The sequence below is a fragment of the Macaca fascicularis genome, chromosome 13 (assembly GCF_037993035.2).
Source record: "Macaca fascicularis isolate 582-1 chromosome 13, T2T-MFA8v1.1".
Taxonomy (NCBI): Eukaryota; Metazoa; Chordata; class Mammalia; order Primates; family Cercopithecidae; genus Macaca; species Macaca fascicularis.
In genome coordinates this window covers 6,326,248-6,344,631 of record NC_088387.1, presented here as the reverse complement: position 1 = coordinate 6,344,631, position 18,384 = coordinate 6,326,248, and the positions used below count along the sequence as shown (strand labels likewise).

Here is an 18,384-nt window from a genome sequence, read left to right as displayed (position 1 = left end):
ACAGCAGGCTTGAGCGGTCTGAAAACTTCTTTTTTATCTTCAGGTTTTTTCACTGCGTTTTCCAGGCGCTGAGATGGAGAGCCTTCAGACTTGGATGACGCTATTGGGTTTAAAAGGGACAAGACGGACGGACACATATCAACATATGGATGTGTATTACGAAGCTGCCCTGCCCACCCCGCCCACTCCTGTCTGCGCATTCATGGCAGGCTCTCCACATGCAGGTATGAACTACAGAGCAGAGAGGGCCCAAGGAGGGCTCCAGCAGCCTTCCTGACTCTTTTACTTAAACCCTCCATCATCACACTCACTTTGACACGTGTTCACAATGTATACCTTGTCACAGTATGTCAGTAATACAATAGAGGGAATATTCACTCATCTATTACAAGTACATTAAAATAACCAATACTGATGACGGTATAGGCTCTGCAGCCCAGACTGAAAGAAATGGGTTCAAATCCTAGCTCACACATTAGCCCATTACTTTGGAAAAGTTAGTTAATCCCACTAAATTGTAAAGCACTCACAGTGCTAGGTATATATTAAGCTCTCAAAATTTAGCTCCTTTATGATTAAAATCAGGATGACTATTATTGTCACTGGCAACCTATGCTAAAACATTGTTTTGTGATGTGTGGCTACACGCAAACCACAGATTAAGACGAACTTCCAATATATGGATCACAGCCCAAAACATTAGCAGGGAAAAGGCAAAGGAAAGGCAGCCTACATCTCACTCTGAAGCGTTCCCCGGAGCCACTCTGAGACCCAGGGTGAGACCCGGGCTGGGATCCTGAGTTGCTGGACCCTGAGGAGCTGCCACTGCCAGGTCTGGGCACCAGCTTCTCCACTCTCTCCCACAGAAGCCTGGGCTCAATACTGCTGTGAGAAAAGAAGAAAAAAGAACAGCTAATGCATCATCTCTAGATGCCGTACCATCGTGTGTCCATCCAATGTCTTTAAAATGTAGGGAGGAGAAAAACAGTCTATAAACAGCATTCAACATTAAATTCACCAAAAGATAAAATGACATTATTCATGGATTTTTATCTCATATATTTTTAGTTTGTATGCTAAATGGTATCCTACCATTAGATCTAAAATCATCAGGCGTGATATACTACTACTGTTCAGTGTAGAAGTAGCACCATTTCTGTCACAGCTACATGTCAGTTCTTAACATTAGGAAAACACTCCATATTTGTATAATTATACGCAAAACTATATTCTGTTTCTAGGCGGCTGCTCTCACCTGCCTGTTGCTGTTCTCAAAAACTGACACTTACAAAGAATAGTCCTTTGTATGGGCTGTTAGAAATTGTACAGAAAGCATGGACTGGGATGGATTTCCTGCCATGGATGAACCCAAAGCACACATGTGCTAGGTAAGGATTAATGACACAGACTTGGTCACAGAAGAACACCACAGTCCCCCTGCCACTAGCAGTGCTGAGGATTCTGTGCAGCTTTTGGGCCATCATCCATCTGACACTTCAAGTCAGACCAAGGTTCCATGCGCAGAAGGCTAACTTCGGAGGTTCAGTGATGATTAAGATATAAAACATTCAACATAATCAGCTTTTCTTCCCTATGATAGTGCTGGTCAATGAAGCTTTCTGTTATGATGAAAATGTTCTATATTTGAGCTGGATAATATCATAGCCACTAGCTACATGTGGCTATAGAGCTCATGAATATACCCAGTGCACTACGGAATGAAGTTCCCACTGTATTTCATTTTAACTAAATTTAACCTTTAATTTAAATTTAAGGAAACTTCTGTAGCTAATTGTACTGGACAGAGCAGCTCTAGAACCTAAAAAGGATATTATTTGGTTAATTCACTTGCTTATTGCAGACTGTCAGTCAACAAGTGACTTCTTCAGTAACCTGTTTGTGATTTCTGTTTTATGCCACAGGCCTTACAACGTCCCTTAGATGAAAAGCTCCCTCTGATCACAGTTCTCTTAGAACTTCTCTCCCTTCCTTGGTGCTCCCTCCATTTACTCATACAGAGAAAAGTAGTTTAAATTTCAGAGTTGTTATATTCATGCACACCCAGATTCAAACCCACTTTTTACTACACATCAACTTGATGCCATCCACGTTGATGGATTGTATGGCAGCTTTTCCTTTTATACCTAATAATCTCCTTGCCCCAGAACTTCTGTGTTTAAGAGCATTTTTATGAAACAGACAATGTAAGGCTGTGGTAGACTGCACAGGAGGCCTGTTCTCAGCGCTCGCTTGTCTTTTACCTGGTGGAGTTTCTCTGTCCTGCCTGGCTATTCTGCTGCCCACTGCCCTGCAGTGGGGAATCTCGACGGGACAGAACAGGGGAGCGAGATGTTGTTCTCACAGGAACCTTTAAGTAGAAAATATAGCAATTAAATTATTGAAAACATGAGAAGGAAAAAAAAATATTTCCCAACCAAAATATATTTTTAAAGCAGTCCTAATATTTAAAAGCAGTCCTTCCTATCACCTCCACTCCCCACCCCCACTCCTTCCCTGGTCCTACACTGATACAATCGGACAGAAAATTTAGTCACAGGCATCCAAGAAGCCAGTACAAACAGTCTTTCTATGCTCCTGTAACATTTAAATGATGTCTGGACTGAAGCTTGGTAGCAGGGACATACAAAGCATTTGCTGAGATAACGTGAGAATCAGGAAATAAGCTCAAAGAAACCAAACAATGGTCTATAAATGGATTGGCAGGAAGCAAAGACTGGCAGGAAGCAAGAAAATATTCAGAGGAAGCAAATTCCAAATGAGGAAAAATAAATTGACATTGGCTCTTTTGTTTAATTTCACTAACATGTAAACACAAAAACAAAACAAAATCCCCTACATTTAAAAAGAAAATAAAATTTTTCTTATAAGACCTTTTCTAAAAGTTTTGACATTAATACTGCGAAACTGCATAGCTTCTGCATAAACATATAGAAAAACTGCTAAAATAAATTATGAATTTGTTTAAGAAGCCTATTCTTTGTAGACATACTCTTACATCATTTTGCTGCCTTATTTAGAGTTAACAACAATAAAACGCTAACTGGCCACTGGCTGAGTAAAACTGTCTAACTATGGAACTTTATCCTCACCATTAAAAAGTCCCTTTGAAATTTCAATGCCCCTTTAAATTTGGTAAAGTTGCATCCCCATAATTAAAATAAATAATCTTAAAAAAAAAGTAACAAAAAGGAAAAAAGCAGCACACATCTGTCTTTCTGCTCCTTACCCTTGGAGGCACCTCGTCACTGTCTGATCTAGACCAAGCCTTTTGGGTAGGGTCGGGCGTCTCTGACTTAGAGTCAGAGCTCTGACTGAGCACCTCACTGCGGGAAGGTGGACATGGGTCCTGAGAACGAAGATGGTGGTGTGCAAATTTGGGAGGAGAAGGGTCACTGAAGGAATGGGATCGCGAGACAGGGGAAACATTGTTCTTGAGAGATGCCAGGTGGGACCACTGTACCTTACAAGAAAACAAAACACAAAACATTCAATGCGTTCTGCATAAAACTGGCTTTTCTGGTCAATACCAAATCCAAAGCAGGAACTGGCAGAGGCAGAATACACACCGGGGCGGTACAGTGTTAGGTCAGCCACGCAGTGAGACAGTTACACTTCAAAGTGAAGAAGTGGTCTGGGAACACAGTGTGTAGAAAAGAACAAATGTACATTTACAAGGAAAACTCTTTGTAATATCCAGACAAACATTACAGATAGCAGTTAATGTGAAGACTTTTTTTTTTTTTTTTTTTTAAACAAAGAGGCTTTCAGAGCCCAAAGCAGGTACGATGGGTTGCATGCACATCCATGTCAAAGCAGAGACTGAAAGGGCAGAGACAGGCAGAAAAATCGTAAGATAAAGGGCACTGCCAAATGTGCAAACCTACCTAGCCATCCTCACATTACCTGCAGTGTCAGATTTAACACCAGACTGAGTAACAAAATGGCACGTTCAATGAGCAAAGACAAACCCCTCATGTTTTGACAGACTGTATCTCAAGAACAGCTAATTTTTCAACTATACCAACAATTTTTCTTATTTTTCCCGTCTACAAACACCCATAACCTAGATATCTCCATATACTGTCATATTAGTGATGAAAATAAAGAATTGTGATTTCTTTAAAAACATTTAGTACCATGGATTCCCTGAATTGACTACTGTTGGAGTATTCCTTCCACTTGGGAAATTACAAAAATATGACAATTACTTGTCAACTGAGTTTATCTGGTTGCTTCTAAATTGGGAAAATGATCTCTGAAAAAATCCATAAAATATTTTCATTAAATTATGTTTTACTGTTCCAAAATAATTGTTCAATATGGCAATTGAAAAAATGATGGCTACATATCCATTACATCAATGTACTTGACAAAAACTGAAAATACTAAATCAATTTGTTCAACCTTTCCAAATACAAGACGTGAAATTAGTTCTGGTGTATGATTTCTACAATATACAGGTGAGAGATTTATATAATACCAGATATTGGTATAATCCCAGACTTCTAAAATGTTTAAGATTTTCAGAGGTAAAACATGTAATTCAAAGTATTACCTGAAATTATAATCAAAAATGAGCTTTAAAATAGAGTCCTACATGAGAAAAGTTTCCCCCGAAGAATGAACAGGTGAAGGAAATGGGAGACTCTTTCTAGGTACTACACAAATTCATAACAAATGCAAAAATCAGTATAGATAATTCAGAAACTCCTATTTTCTAAACTATTAGTGGCCAAATAAAGATTCTCCATTTACGGCAAGTTTAATTTGCAGTGTGAAAACTTTTATCCGCTGATCTTCAAGCAGTGTAAAGTTGTTAAACACGAGTCCTCAGACCTATTCTAGCAGTCTCTCTTCTCTTTCCTTTTTAATTGTGTCCATTTACCCTCTCCTGCTTTCCTCTTTCCTTTCTATCCCCTCCTCTCTGGAGCTGCCCATCTGTTAGCTCTCCTGGGACTCAAGAAACTGCTGGTCCCATGGAAATACTCACTCACCCTCACATACCCCTGGCCTCAGTCCTAGCTATTCTTTCTTTTTTTTTTAAGATGGAGTCTCACTCTGTCACCCAAGCTGGCATGCAGTGGCACTATCTCAGCTCAATGCAAGCTGCAACCTCCACCTTCTGGGTTCAAGCCATTCTCCTGCCTCAGCCTCCTGAGTAGCTGGGATTACAGGTGCCCGCCACCTCACCCGGCTGATTTTTGTATTTTTAGTAGAGACAGGGTTTCGCCATGTTGGCCAAGCTGGTCTCAAACTCCTGACCTCAGGTGATCCACCTGCCTTGGCCTCCCAAAGTGCTGGGATTTCAGGTGTGTGCCACTGTGCCCCAGCCTTTTCTTTTTTTTTTTTTTTTTTTTAAAAAACTCCTCCATCCTGCAGATCCCACAGTTTCCTGCCACAAGAACATAAACTTGTCTCCCACACATGCAAACACCAGTGAAAAATAAACTCAAGCATAAGAACTTGTTCCTAATATTCTGGATTACAGAGTGGCAAGTGGGAAAATGTCTAAAAGTCAGTAATTTTCAGCAAGAGAGTAGGAATCGGCATTTTAAGGATCTCTAAGATCTTTAGCCGTAATCTTCATTGCCTGCTCTCCTCTATGGACAGCACTGTGGGTTCTGCTCCAGCCACACAGCATCAGCCCAACAGTTCCCCTCACCTAGCCAAGGCTAGAATGCTGCAGCAGACCCAAGGAGAGGTCACAGCCTTTTCCATGGCCTATATCAGAGAAATTCACACCTAATCCGCTAGATCTAAACTTTTTTGGATTTTGAACCTTGTGAGAATCTGATAAAAGGTCATCCCCCCCACTCCCACAAAAAATACACATTTAAACAAATAAAGACATTTTGCATGGAATTTCAGGGGCAACATCTAAGGCCCATTCATAGGACTGGCCAAGAGCCAGGGATCACGCAGTAGAGCACTTACTTTTAAAATACTTCAGAGAAAATTTTTGGCTCTCCCTCTATGTATTTGTAATCCCAGTTCTCTAAAAACTAAACTAAAAGATCTTTGTATTAGAAAAAGGAGGCACTTAAGAGCTGAGTTAGGGCAGGCAAAAAGTTAGAAGAAATCACTCACTCTAGATACTCTTAATGAGTACACAAAAATCTCAAAAAAAGAAAAAGGAAAAAAATATTTCCCTATCAACTGAGTGTATGCCTTCTTTTAGTCTAAAGTCACTCCTGCTCATCTCTCCTCTTTTTCAATGTGGTGACAAACTAAACTGTGATATGACAGTAGGCCTGTGGCTCAGCGAGCCGTTGCATGAGTCTCCTCAACCACAGCAAAGCTGGCTGTTGCTACCTGTGGCTCCGCTGGTCTCTGCAGGGCGGGATGCACAGACTCGGAGTTGCCATTGGAAAAAGACTCTGATCGGGAAGGCACTGGTGGCTCCAATACTCTGCCTGTCTGCTTAGACTGCGCTTCAGGGGAGCTGTGGTTAGTTTTCCTAAATCTATCTTCCACCTGCATCAGAGAATTAGAAGACATAACTCAGTGTTAGTAGGGGAAAAGCAGAAATATCAAAGAAAGTCTAAAAGTGGAAGAAATCTAAAGATAAGTTTTCTGTTTTCTTCTGCCACAAGAAAAGAGAGGGGCAGCTGGAAAAAAGGTAGATAAAGCAGTGCTAGGATTAGATTCAGGAAAAAAAATATTTGTGAAGATAAAAATTAGCAGGGCAGTCTCTAAGCTCTCCTCCTTGCTCAGAATTCTAAGACTGTATATGATGATAAAGTAGAAAAATGTAATCTGTCATAAGCAACTAAACTAACAGACGAAAAAACTATCATCAGAAATCCAGAATGCTTTTCACTCCACCAAAAATAAGAGCACTCCAGAACAAACAGAACACTTGTTTTTAGAAGCTACTGCCTATGAAGGCAGACACAATAGAAGGCTGCCGCCACCTGTGGGCCAGGATTCAATACCTCTGGAGCCACACCTGTCGCCCACCTCGCACCCCCAAGCAGTCCCTGCTGCAGCCTACTCTGAGGCTCTGGCTAGCCCTAACACACCAATCTAGCAGTGCATCTTGACATCTGCAAAGTCAGAAAGTTAAGCCACAGGCACTCTTTAGCTTGGGAGAACAGTTCATCAGACCACTCTTTCATCCACATTTTTAAGAATGACTGTGTCATGTAATCTTCGTTTTGTTTAGTTCAGTTTCAAGTTCTTCTGGGATATGTTAACTGAGGCACTCTGGTCCTTTATGGAAAAAGCACTGACTGGATATGAAACCTTGGGCAAGGCCCTCCACTCCTCTGAAACTCAATGTCCTAGTTAGAAAACGAAGAAACTAGATAATCAGCTAACCTCTACGCCCGTTCTAGAATTCATATGACACAGTTCTGAAGAGTCATTGTACTGCTTTCCAGAGCAACGTTAAGTGACAAAGGAAAGAGGATACCTCTCGCGCTCGGTCGGCAGGCTCGTAGTGGACTTTGGGCTCAGGAGCGTGGAAGCTTGGCTTGCTCCTTTCCTGCTGCGGTGGTGGCGGCTGCTGCGAGTGCTGCGGGTGCGGCCTCCTATGGTCATGCTGTAGAGACAGGAGATATGCTTGTTCTTGTTGCAACTGCCTCTGGAGCCTCTCTGCCTGCCGGTGCTCCTCCATCTCCCGCCATCGGCACTCCTTGGAGAGGGAGAGGATAACACTAAATCTATGGGACACTGGAGAGCTCGCCTCTTCTCTGGATTTGTTTGGCTTTTTAAAAAAGTGACCATACATTTTCCCTCAGTGTTTTGTAAGAAAGCAAAATAGCTGGGATTTTAAATAGCACATTACCTGTGGAAAAATCTCACAGCTGTTGCTAACCATAATTATCATTGGACAGAGTAAGAGATAATTCAATTAAATGTGAGTTTTAGTCGTATAGATACTAGGTAAAAATTCTGTGGCATGTACTTTCAACCTACTGCCCTCAGCATTCTAGTGTGTTCACTGAGTGCCAAGTTCTGTTTAAAACTTTGTTGATCTACCAAACAAGAACAATTAATTTATTAAAGAGAAATAAATAAACGAAGACCATGTTGCAATGTGCCACCAATAGGACCATAAAATGGGCATCTCTATTTCAGCCTGGCTGCCCACAGCAAAACCAAAATGGTCTGGTGACCACCACAGCTTGCTCGACTTAGGGGAAGGATAAAGGAGCCCTGATGCTACAGAATGAAACAGAGGCGGGGCTTTACCAGTAACATGGCCTGCTCCTGGAGCAGCTGCTGCTGGAGGACTTCCAAGTGCCGCTGCTCCTCTTCTAGCTGTCGCCTGATATACTCCTGTCACACAGAAATCACCCAGCAATCAATTTATCCCAAAGAAAAGCATCAGAACCACCTGAATGTAGCACCAAGAACCATTTGCTCCAATCATCTTTAGTGACAATTCACTTAGTGGTAAATACCTAAAGAAAATCTATTGCTAAAGATTTCTCCAAGAACTTCAAATTGGCCAGTAAGACCTAAGGAGCCTAACAAATGATGATATGTATTTCCATGATATACATGAAGGGGTCTAAAAGTATTTCTGTTAGAACACAGCTGTTGCATACAAATGCAGAATTTTAAAAGAGTATGCCATTCCTCTTAAGGTTGGTAAACCCCAGAGAAATCAAGAGTTTAATGAAAAAGGATCAGAGGGTTCTGATTAGTAAACATCTGCTTATTAAGTCATTATTTATAACAAGCACAGATCACCAATTTTTGAAACCTAAAACCAAAACCTGCTTAATATTAAAATACAACAAACATGATTCACGCTTTCACTGACAATTCCAAAGCCACCTGGAATGACTATATTCCAGACTTGGGCAACTGTCCTCAAACGAACAGACCCAGGCTCCATGATGAGCTTGTGTGTGTGTGACAGAGACAGACAGAGACAGACAAGGACAAGGGGAGAGAAAGAGAGGAGGAGGTGGAGATGGGTGGTTTTTCTTTTCAATGAGAAGAGAACGATTAGTCTTCATAACAATGAACACAGCTAAACACATCCCAAATATGTTATGGATGTTACCTACTTCGAAGCTGCATGCATATTATAAAGGACAGGGATACCAGGAGGCCTCAGTCCCTGTTCCATTGAGAACTGGCTCTATGATCTCTAGCATGCGCTAAAGCTCCCCTTCTCTCAGTCTCCTCATTTGAGAAATGAGCATCCAAAATCTCCTCTCCCAACCCTCAGGAATTTTTTTAAGGTTCAGACATGAGATCGATATGAAATAACCTTGAAAAGCATAAAACATTTTACAAGCAACAGAGGCTTCCTTTTTTTCTAGAAGAGGAATAGACTAAGAAGGACTCTGAGGAGACATTTTATCCTGAAATTCAGATTCCCTTTTCAGAGTGTCTCCTGCTGACCATCCCCTTGTGTCATGGTGCACACCTTGAAACAAAAATAGCCATCAATATGGGCTGAACAGAAGTTTTAGTTAACCAATATCTCTGGGAGAATACTGAAATTACAGCATATAAAAATCCTAAGAAATCCTTACTTTACAAAGAAAACTGAGCCAAAAAAGCCAACTGAGGGGGTGTGGGCAGTGGGCGGGAAGGGGGAGATGGACTTACTCAGAAGGCCACTGACTAACATATCTGGTTCTGACCTGGGATCTACATCTCTTGTGTCTACGCCTGACCCTCCCTGGTATATGCTACAGCAATACCTCTCCTAGCAAGGCTTGTGTGGCCTTGACCCACATGTGACTGAGCAAAGGAACCTGACTTCCAACTCATTTTCGTTTTTGAACAAAACAGAATTAAATTGTCACTTGAAAGATCAAATCAGTACACTCATTTGTTTTCTGCCCTCAAACCACAGGGACAACTGGAAAAATCATGTCCTCTCCAAACCACAAAGCTCCTAACACATAGTCAATGAACATACGCAACACAACACACATCTACACAAACATAAACGCTTATGCTGAAATGAAGTGTGTCCAACAGCACTGTTAACATGGGAATTACTATTTCACAATAGAATGGGGAAAACAGAATAAAACCGATTTTAGAATTTTTTTTTTAAGTGGTGCCAAATACTTGCTATTCACAAAATTTAATGACTGCCACTAGAGCATTAAAGATGAATTGCTGCCATCACACCCTCCTCTCACAATCGAACTGTAATCATTATTTCTAGGTGATTTAATTCTTAAAAGCTTGAGTGTTTTCCTCTTTGCAGCCCCCAGGTATAAACAAAAGTGGAATGTTAAAGCACACGCACTACACAGTTAAATGGTTCACAATGTCAATTAGGTAGCACAAAAAGCGTCACTGAAATTCCCGGGAAAACACTGAGGAGCACGCAGACCCAAGGCTCAGAAAGCCCAAGACACATGCTTAGCATAAAGGATGGCAGCTGAACAGTCACATTTGAAAGTTAACACCATGGTTTATAAGTTTAAAATACAGATACCAAGTGTTATTTAAATTGGTCCTCATGTATCATTTTTTCTTTATTCCAAGCTCATAACAAAGAGATCAAAGACAAGAAAGGCAAAGAGGCTAAGGGCAATTTTTGTTTGCACAGGTGGTTCAGGAAACAAACAAAAAAAATTCTAAATAAAATCATATCTGGTATTAATAAAATGCTGCAAATATTATTCAAACCTGATCTTTTTTGGTTGAACTCATCAATGTTAGTTTTTTTAATGCACTGTGTATATACGGAATTACATGCTGATATATATTACAATATTCACTTAGCCACTGGATATTCAAATATTTCTCATAAGAAATTTCTTACTGTTGGTTTTTAATTTTTTTTTTAAAAAAAGTTAATTATCACCCATATATTTGGGGTCCACAGCATTTAAGCCAAATCTGAGAAGATACATGCAGACATCTTTCAGATATTATACTATTTAGAGACCACTTAACTGGTTTCAAGAGGTTTCTAAAGTATAATGATTTATAAACCCTTTTTAGGATAAGAGACCCAATTTATTGGTGTCATTCCAATTGTGTTTCACCACGTTCATACATCTGAAGTTCTAAGTATATGTGTATGTGTGTACATGTGTGTATGCATCACATGTGTGTGTACTTTCTAAAAATCCCCCAGCTCTGCAAAGTAACAAACTTCACAAATGTATGCCTGGTATGTTCTCTGTGAACTAACCTGTTCTCTTTCAACTCTCCTCTTTTCTTCTTCTGCCCGTCTCCTCTCCTCTTCTTCTTTGCGCCTTCTCTCCAACTCCTCTAGACGCCTCTTTTCTTCTTGTTCTCTCCTTCGCTGTTCACGTTCCTGCTGCCTTCTAGCTTCACGCTCTCTCCTTTGTTGCTATGTAAGTAAAAATGTATAATTACCAGGGATCTTCCTGCCATCTTTCTCATGTTATAGTGTGCTGATCAGTCAGTCACAGGTGGACACTAACGAGGTGAGGTTCATGGGCCCCATAGCTACCAGCCAATTATTTCCACACTGCCCCTCGCACCCATAAGTAAGGGCTTCCTCATGAATTTTCATCAAAAGTATTGTGATTCTGTGAATCCTTACAGGGTTTAGTTTCATTTTGATAATAATTATTCCCCACTGCTCACTGCACCACAGCAATTAGGGGACAGAAAATTCTTTATTCTTGGATATCATTAACAGGGTTATGCAAGACCCTTAAGTAAGAAGAAAAATACATTGAGAGAAAGAAATAAAGGGAAATAAAAATCCAGCAAAGAAAGAAAGACAAATAATTTAAAAAAGGAAAAAAAGCAGCACACATCAGGAAAAGAGGAACTGACATCAGAATAACTATGACCATTATCATTAATACAAATATTTCAGAAACTGCCACTGAGCAAATGCTTACTACTATGTGCCTGGCACTACGCTAAGTATTTGATATTTCTATTCCATTTATTTTACCTAATATAAGTCTCCTAACAACCCAAGGAAGTCATTATTTCATCCCTGCTTTACAGATGCGAAAACAGCTTCAGAAAAGGTAAGTGACTTGCCCAAAGTCACACAGCCAGCAAGCCCCCAGCTGGAAGAGCTGCTCTGCCTCTACAGCTCATACATACTCTTAACCACACTCTACCCTGCAGCCCATCAACAGGTGTAAAAGATGCTACTGAATTACCAGACTCACTCAGCCTTTCTAAACCCAGACTGTTCTATGTAACCCTACAGTACAGAGCAAGATGACACACCGGGCACTGGATGACAACTCACTCTTCTAGCCCAGGGCTGTCTGCCAGTAAAGCACAAGTTAGACTCTGGACTCTCTGGGTAATAAAAATGTTCTGTCTCTGCACTGCTCCATAGTCACTAGTCACATGTTGCTAATGAGCACCTGAAATACAGCTAGTATGAATGAAAAACTGAGTTTTTTATTTTGTCACACTGAATTTAAATTTAAATGGCCAAATGTGGCTAGTGGCTACTGGATAGCAACAGCTCTAGAGGACGCACAGCCATCAAATTTCCCAGACAGAGCGAGCCAATAATATTAACATAAACTTTATTTGTGACACTAAAATTAACCATTAAACAAGAAAGCTTAGGGTAAAGCTATCAGGGATATTAGACATATTGATAATGGATATACAAAGTACACATTTATTATAGTTTAAGTATTCCTTCTGGGTCTTCTCCCCACTCTCAACTAGTATTTAATCTGAAAGCCGACACTTAAAAATGATGCCCTGGGAAATGTAAAGTAGTATCTTTCATCTGGAATAACTGGATAGCAACGATGATTTGGGTACTCCAGTCTCTCTCACTTGACTACTATACCCCCATTATTCTCAACAAAGTTCTGAGTCTGCTTCTGGTCCCGCCTCTCTTATTACATAGGTTTTTCAATGGGAGAATCTTCTTTTCCCCTATTCTCTGCTCTTCGAATTCAATACACAAAACTCATCAGCCTCCCATGGGTGGAGATGGGGTCATAAAATGAATAGTGCTCTTGCTCTAGTGTCTAAAACCTACAACTTTAATGGTTATGCCATCTTTATTTATCAAGGTGTTATTACTTATCTCACTTTTTGTTTGTTCCACTGGATTTCTATGGACCTATCACAAATAATCTATAAAGTCTCCTGCACTACCATAACACTCCTTTCAACACGGTTAAAGAAATCAGGTATTTTTTCTATATTCTTGGACACTGACTGTTTTCCAGTCATCCTATATTTCTGTCCACAAACTTCCTGGGAATCCTTGTCATCTTCTTTCTTACTTTGCTGGAACACATCCTCCAGCAGCTTCTTGAGGAAGAGAGAAGAAGAGGTAAAACAAAACAAAGCAAAACAAAAACAAAACAAAACAAAACAACTTTGCAAAGTTGTTATTTCCCCTAACACGTTACACACAATTTCGGCTGAAGAAAATTAACATTCCCTCCGAGTTTCGAAGGCATTGCTGTGCCGCCTTCTAGTTTCTGATGTTGCGCCTAGAGATTCTGAGACCATTCAGATTCTTGATACTTAGTACGGACCCATTCCACACTCTACCTGCTCCCAACTTCAGCTTCTAGGATCCTCTTTTCATCCTCAATATTCTAAAGATGATGATGTATGTATATATGTATGTGCACATACACAATAATATATGTGCCTTTGTGTGAACCTTTTTAAATCATGTGCTGGGTATTCAGTGAGGCTTTCAATCCAGAAACTCGTATTTCTTAGTTCTGGAAATTTTGCTTAAATTATTCCTGTATGTTCTTTCTATAGTATTCACTTCCTAGAACATCTATTAAATAGAAGTTGGACATCCTGGATTGATTCTGTAAGTTTTCCTTTTGTCCTATTATCCACCAGCTTTTGTCTTTTCTCCCCCACTTTCTGGGAGGGTTAATTTAAATTTTAAAAACTCAAGAATTCCTTCTTAATTTCTGAGTATTCTTTTTCCATATAGTATCTTCTCTTTCCAAGGATAAGGTCTTGCGTCTGTTCATGTGTATATGTAAATACGTATGAGATGCTTTGCTCTGTTCCCTGACTGTTTCTATATCCTTCGAGTTCTTTTTCCTATTTGTTTCAAAATCTTTCATGTTAGAGATTTTCCTCAGTGTCTGGTAATCTTGGCTGTCCATTTACATTTAAGATCCTAAAAAGCAAACTATAAGGACAGTATAGACAAAGAGCACCTGGCAACTACTTAGCAATAGAGTAAGGTGATTATGATTCACCCTGATCACTTCACTGGGGCCTTACTTCCTTGTGGGCTGGTCAGTTATCTCCAGAGAGAAATCGTCACAATACTCTGGGAATCCTTCTAATATCCTACGGCATTGAGGAAAGGGCATGTGAAAAAGAGATAGCATTTGTAGTAAGCGTGTCTGCCAGCATTTTGGAAGTTGAGTGAAGTGAGCACGCTTGCAGTCACACTGATTAGTATTCACATTTTCACTTAATGCCCTTGTTTTAGTTCATCTTTCGCCACATACTCAGTGTTTTCCGTGTTCCCAGTCTTTGTTGTTCACTGTTCCCAGGCAGCAGGTATCTGCTCCTGCTGGGGGCAGGGGATGCTCAGTAGACGAGCTGCACACGACAGGGGAGTCTAACTGTGCATGTTCGTACGTGCGCAAACTCACTCTGTATATATGTACATATAATGTCAACATAATTACATTTTATTCAATTAATTAAAATGTATAAATTTAATTCAAAATATACTATCGAAGAAAAAATAGCAAGCAAACATCTTACAAACAGGATATGCTGTATAAAAAGTTCAACTGTCAACTGAAACCTTCTGAGAGGCTTTTTAATTTTTAATTTCAGGTGATACTACCATACCTTCGGTTACTAGATCAACATGAAAGAGACTGCAAACGTCTTGAAAGCAGGAACCATGTAATTATCTCTTTTTTCCCCCTGTAGTAAATATCACACATTACCTTCAGAAGAGAAATTCAATACTTTTTTTATTTGAATCTAACCTTTATACCTAGCATATGACATCCAAAACAGAAACTGCTGTGAATTTACCCAACACTTAGCATTTAGAGAGATGACAGACTCAGGAATCCATTCAGGTCTCTAGGTCTTATGAAATTCAATCAAATCCTAAGGCAATCTTTTCAAGATCACCAAGTAAGAGCACAAAGTCTTGAGCTTTAATTATTACACTAGGTAGAGCCTCATACTTTAAAACAACAACAACAACAACAAAAACACACACCTCCTTTATGCCTCCAGATATCATAAAAGGTCCTCTAAAGTACTCACTCTAAGGCACCTCTGGTGCTCAAATGAGAGATCTCAAGCCCAAGGGTTCATTTTCACATAGGCTTAAATTTGAATGAGCCCTTCTTTTCCAGAGATACAAAGACTACAAACAACTAATCCATCTCTTTGAGAAATACTTATTAAGCACCACAGATATACAAAGATGAATTAGAAACTGCTTCTTTCCTCCAAATCTTGCAGGTCAGGTAAGTTACGTACCTTTAAAAAAAAAAAAAAAACCCAGAAGACAGTGTGGAAAGTGATAAATCTCCCAACACTATCCCACTAAGCAAGTCCTGGTTAGTGGGACCAAATAGTTAAGAACAATAGCTAAGGCACAAAAAAAAAAAAAAAAAGTACAGTTACCAACTTCTCTTCCACCTTATATTCTAATAGTTGAAGTGGTAAACTAGATTGAGAGCAAGAATTTAAAGTACCAACCATAAAAACCACTACATTCAGAATAAGCCCTCAATTTGGAGGTAACTGGGGGCACTAAGAGGAATCATTAAAAAAATAAGAAAGCCCTTAATATCTTAACAGGTAATGTGAAAAGCTGGCCTCTTGCATTAGAACTTCAAAAGAAAATATCAAAAACTGAAACATACACACCATCAATAAAATAACATCGGTCTGTACTGTTAACCTTATGCCTATGATTGCAAATAATAAAGCCCAGGGAATTTTAATGAACATGCTTCTTCAGGCTTACCCAACTAAGAATGATAAACACTACATAGTCTTTTGAAGCTTTTACAAACTGATGTAATTTATTTTCTTAAACTATCTTTTCTTTAAAAACAAAATAGAAACAGAAAAACTGTGTGATGCCCTAACGTGATCACCAAATCTCTCAAACTATACAGATTTTATTACTTAAATTTTCCCAAGCGTACCTAAGTAAATATGTACTTTTCCAACTAAGCTTTAATTATCTAAGTTCCTATTCTAGTTTGGTATTTAAAAGCAAAGCTTTCATCTCACAATTCTAAAAACTTTTCTAAATAAAATTACACTAATAATAGTGAGATCTATTTAAATATACTCCACTGGATTTATTGGCTTCAATGGAAACTAATATATTTTGATAAACCAGTTAACTCTTTGGACTCTGCTATTTCCAAGAACTTCTGCAGTCATGTTACTACACATATATACCATCAACCCTTGAGTTTTTTTATTTGCAAGTTCTGACGAAGTCACAGTAGAGAACTATTCGTTTCTTCCCCATCTCTACGTAATAAATAATGTATGAGGAATTAAACTCACTACAAAATTTAACTGCAAATATAACCAAGCACCAGACTGGGATGCCAAGAGAATATTTAAGAACTTATAAGGAGTTCTTAAAAGCAAGCCAGCCACCTTCTGCATACCAACTGAGCTGCTAGCTTGACAGGAAGCAAGGCCTTAGCTGTAGGGGCACTGGCATGCCAGGACACTATCATTACTGTGTATATTAAAGCTGAAACTATTTTTTTAAGAAAGGTAGCATGTGCTAACATGTACTCCTGATGTTAGATACTAATGGCCTGCAAAACAAAGAACTTTTCTGTAGGAAAGGAGGAGTGAGAAAATGATTCCTATTTCTTTCAAATACATGGCAACTGCTGCAAAGTGCTTCAGAGTAAAGGAGTTCACTGACTTCCTTCTAAATTTCAGAACTAAGAAACACACAATGCATGCATGGTACAGTTTGTTAATTTTTTACTAAGAAACTTCTATGTTTTCCTAGTGTTACAATTTAATATCAGTACTAATCAAATTTCACACAGTTTTTTTTCTCTTGCTTCCCTTTGTTTTTAATGTCTTCTACTTCCACCACCCCTCTAAAATTTAACTTTTGAGATTTGGAGAAATCACTTTGGGATTCTGTAGGAATGACAGAAATAAATGTTACTGTGTGTCCTCTTGGTGGAAGAAAGGCCAAAAGAAACTGCTGGTGCTCACACTAACATTTACCCTCAGTTGAGGAAGCAGATTTTCCAAAATCACAAAGTGACAACTGAGAGTCCGAGGGTAAAGGCTTTTAAAGGAAAGATGTAAGAAATTTTTTCGAATACCAGCTAAAAGACTCTGAGACAGGAAAGACCCAAATATCCTTATCAGTACTGTTCAAGAATAGAAAGAGAATTACAAGTAGCAGGAAACTCATCTGGTTTGCTCCAGGACACCATCTTGTTTAATATTTTTATTTCCTTTTACTTTTTAATTTTTTATTAAATAGAGATGAGGTCTTGCTATATTCCCAAGCTGATCTCAAACTCCTGGGCTTAAGTGAGCACCCCATCTCGACCTCCCCAAGTGGCTGGGATTACAGTTGTGAGCCATCACGCCCAGACTATTTTTATTAAACTCAGACAAAGGACAAAGAAAACATGCTAACTAAATGTGTGAATGTCACGAGAGTAGAGAGGAACAGATAAAGGATGCCAAATCATGATTCAACAACAACAAAAAAAAGAGCACAAAACTATTGGGATAAAATGACACCACAATTAAGTAAGTTTCATTTTTCCTAAAAAGCAAATAAATACTGGATGAAAGAAAAGGTTGGCTTGTGAACAAAATGAAAAAAAAAAATTTAGTTAGACCCAAAGTCTTTTATGAGCCAAAGGTGTGATGATGCTCTAAATAGGAAAAGTAGTATTAAAACTTTTTGGATGGGCGCGGTGGCTCACGCCTGTAATTCCAGCACTTTGGGAGGCTGAGGCGGGTGGACTGCTTGAGCCTGGGAGTTAGAGACAAGCCTGGCCAACAATGGTGAAACCCCATCTCCACAGAACAAAAAATACAAAAATGAGCCTGGTATGCTGGTGCATGCCTGTAGTCCCAGTACTCAAGAGGCAGAGCCAGGAGGATCACCTGAGCCCGGGTGGCAGAGGGTGCAGTGAGCTGAGATTGCACCACTGCACTCCAGCCTGGGTGACACAGCAAAACGCTGTCTCCAAAACAAAACAGAACACCTTTTTGAGGAAGGAAGAAAATGATCCTTTTCTGAATCTGGATAACTCACTTAGAGTAAACTGACAAAATATGAGTGTACCCATAAGAGAAGGACCCCGGGAGCTCAGCCACACACACGAAGAGCAGTGGGGAGGGGCCAGGAAGAAGTGCTGAGACTCTCGGTACAAACTTGGCTGCATGAGCTCAGCATTCTCCCCTTTTCCTCCTGGAACCATC

The 18,384-nt window shown here is 39.6% G+C and overlaps 1 protein-coding gene across 50 annotated transcripts in view; it reads right to left on the bottom strand.

Annotated features, from left to right (window-relative positions):
• MAP4K4 (mitogen-activated protein kinase kinase kinase kinase 4) overlaps positions 1 to 18,384 on the bottom strand; it is a 191,719-nt gene that overhangs the window by 27,622 nt on the left and 145,713 nt on the right. For 5 of the 50 annotated variants that reach the window (XM_074011145.1, XM_045368712.2, XM_045368723.2 and 2 more), the window contains 7 exons: positions 11,147 to 11,308; positions 8,218 to 8,304; positions 7,436 to 7,564; positions 3,248 to 3,481; positions 2,262 to 2,368; positions 734 to 885; positions 3 to 100 (listed from right to left, as the gene is read on the bottom strand). In XM_074011145.1, the coding sequence (XP_073867246.1) occupies positions 3 to 100; positions 734 to 885; positions 2,262 to 2,368; positions 3,248 to 3,481; positions 7,436 to 7,564; positions 8,218 to 8,304; positions 11,147 to 11,308 (969 nt within the window). Of the gene's footprint in view, positions 1 to 2; positions 101 to 733; positions 886 to 2,261; positions 2,369 to 3,247; positions 3,482 to 6,333; positions 6,496 to 7,435; positions 7,658 to 8,217; positions 8,305 to 11,146; positions 11,309 to 18,384 lie in introns of all 50 variants that reach the window. The other 45 variants (XM_074011139.1, XM_074011140.1, XM_074011143.1 and 42 more) reach the window with 15 other exon arrangements.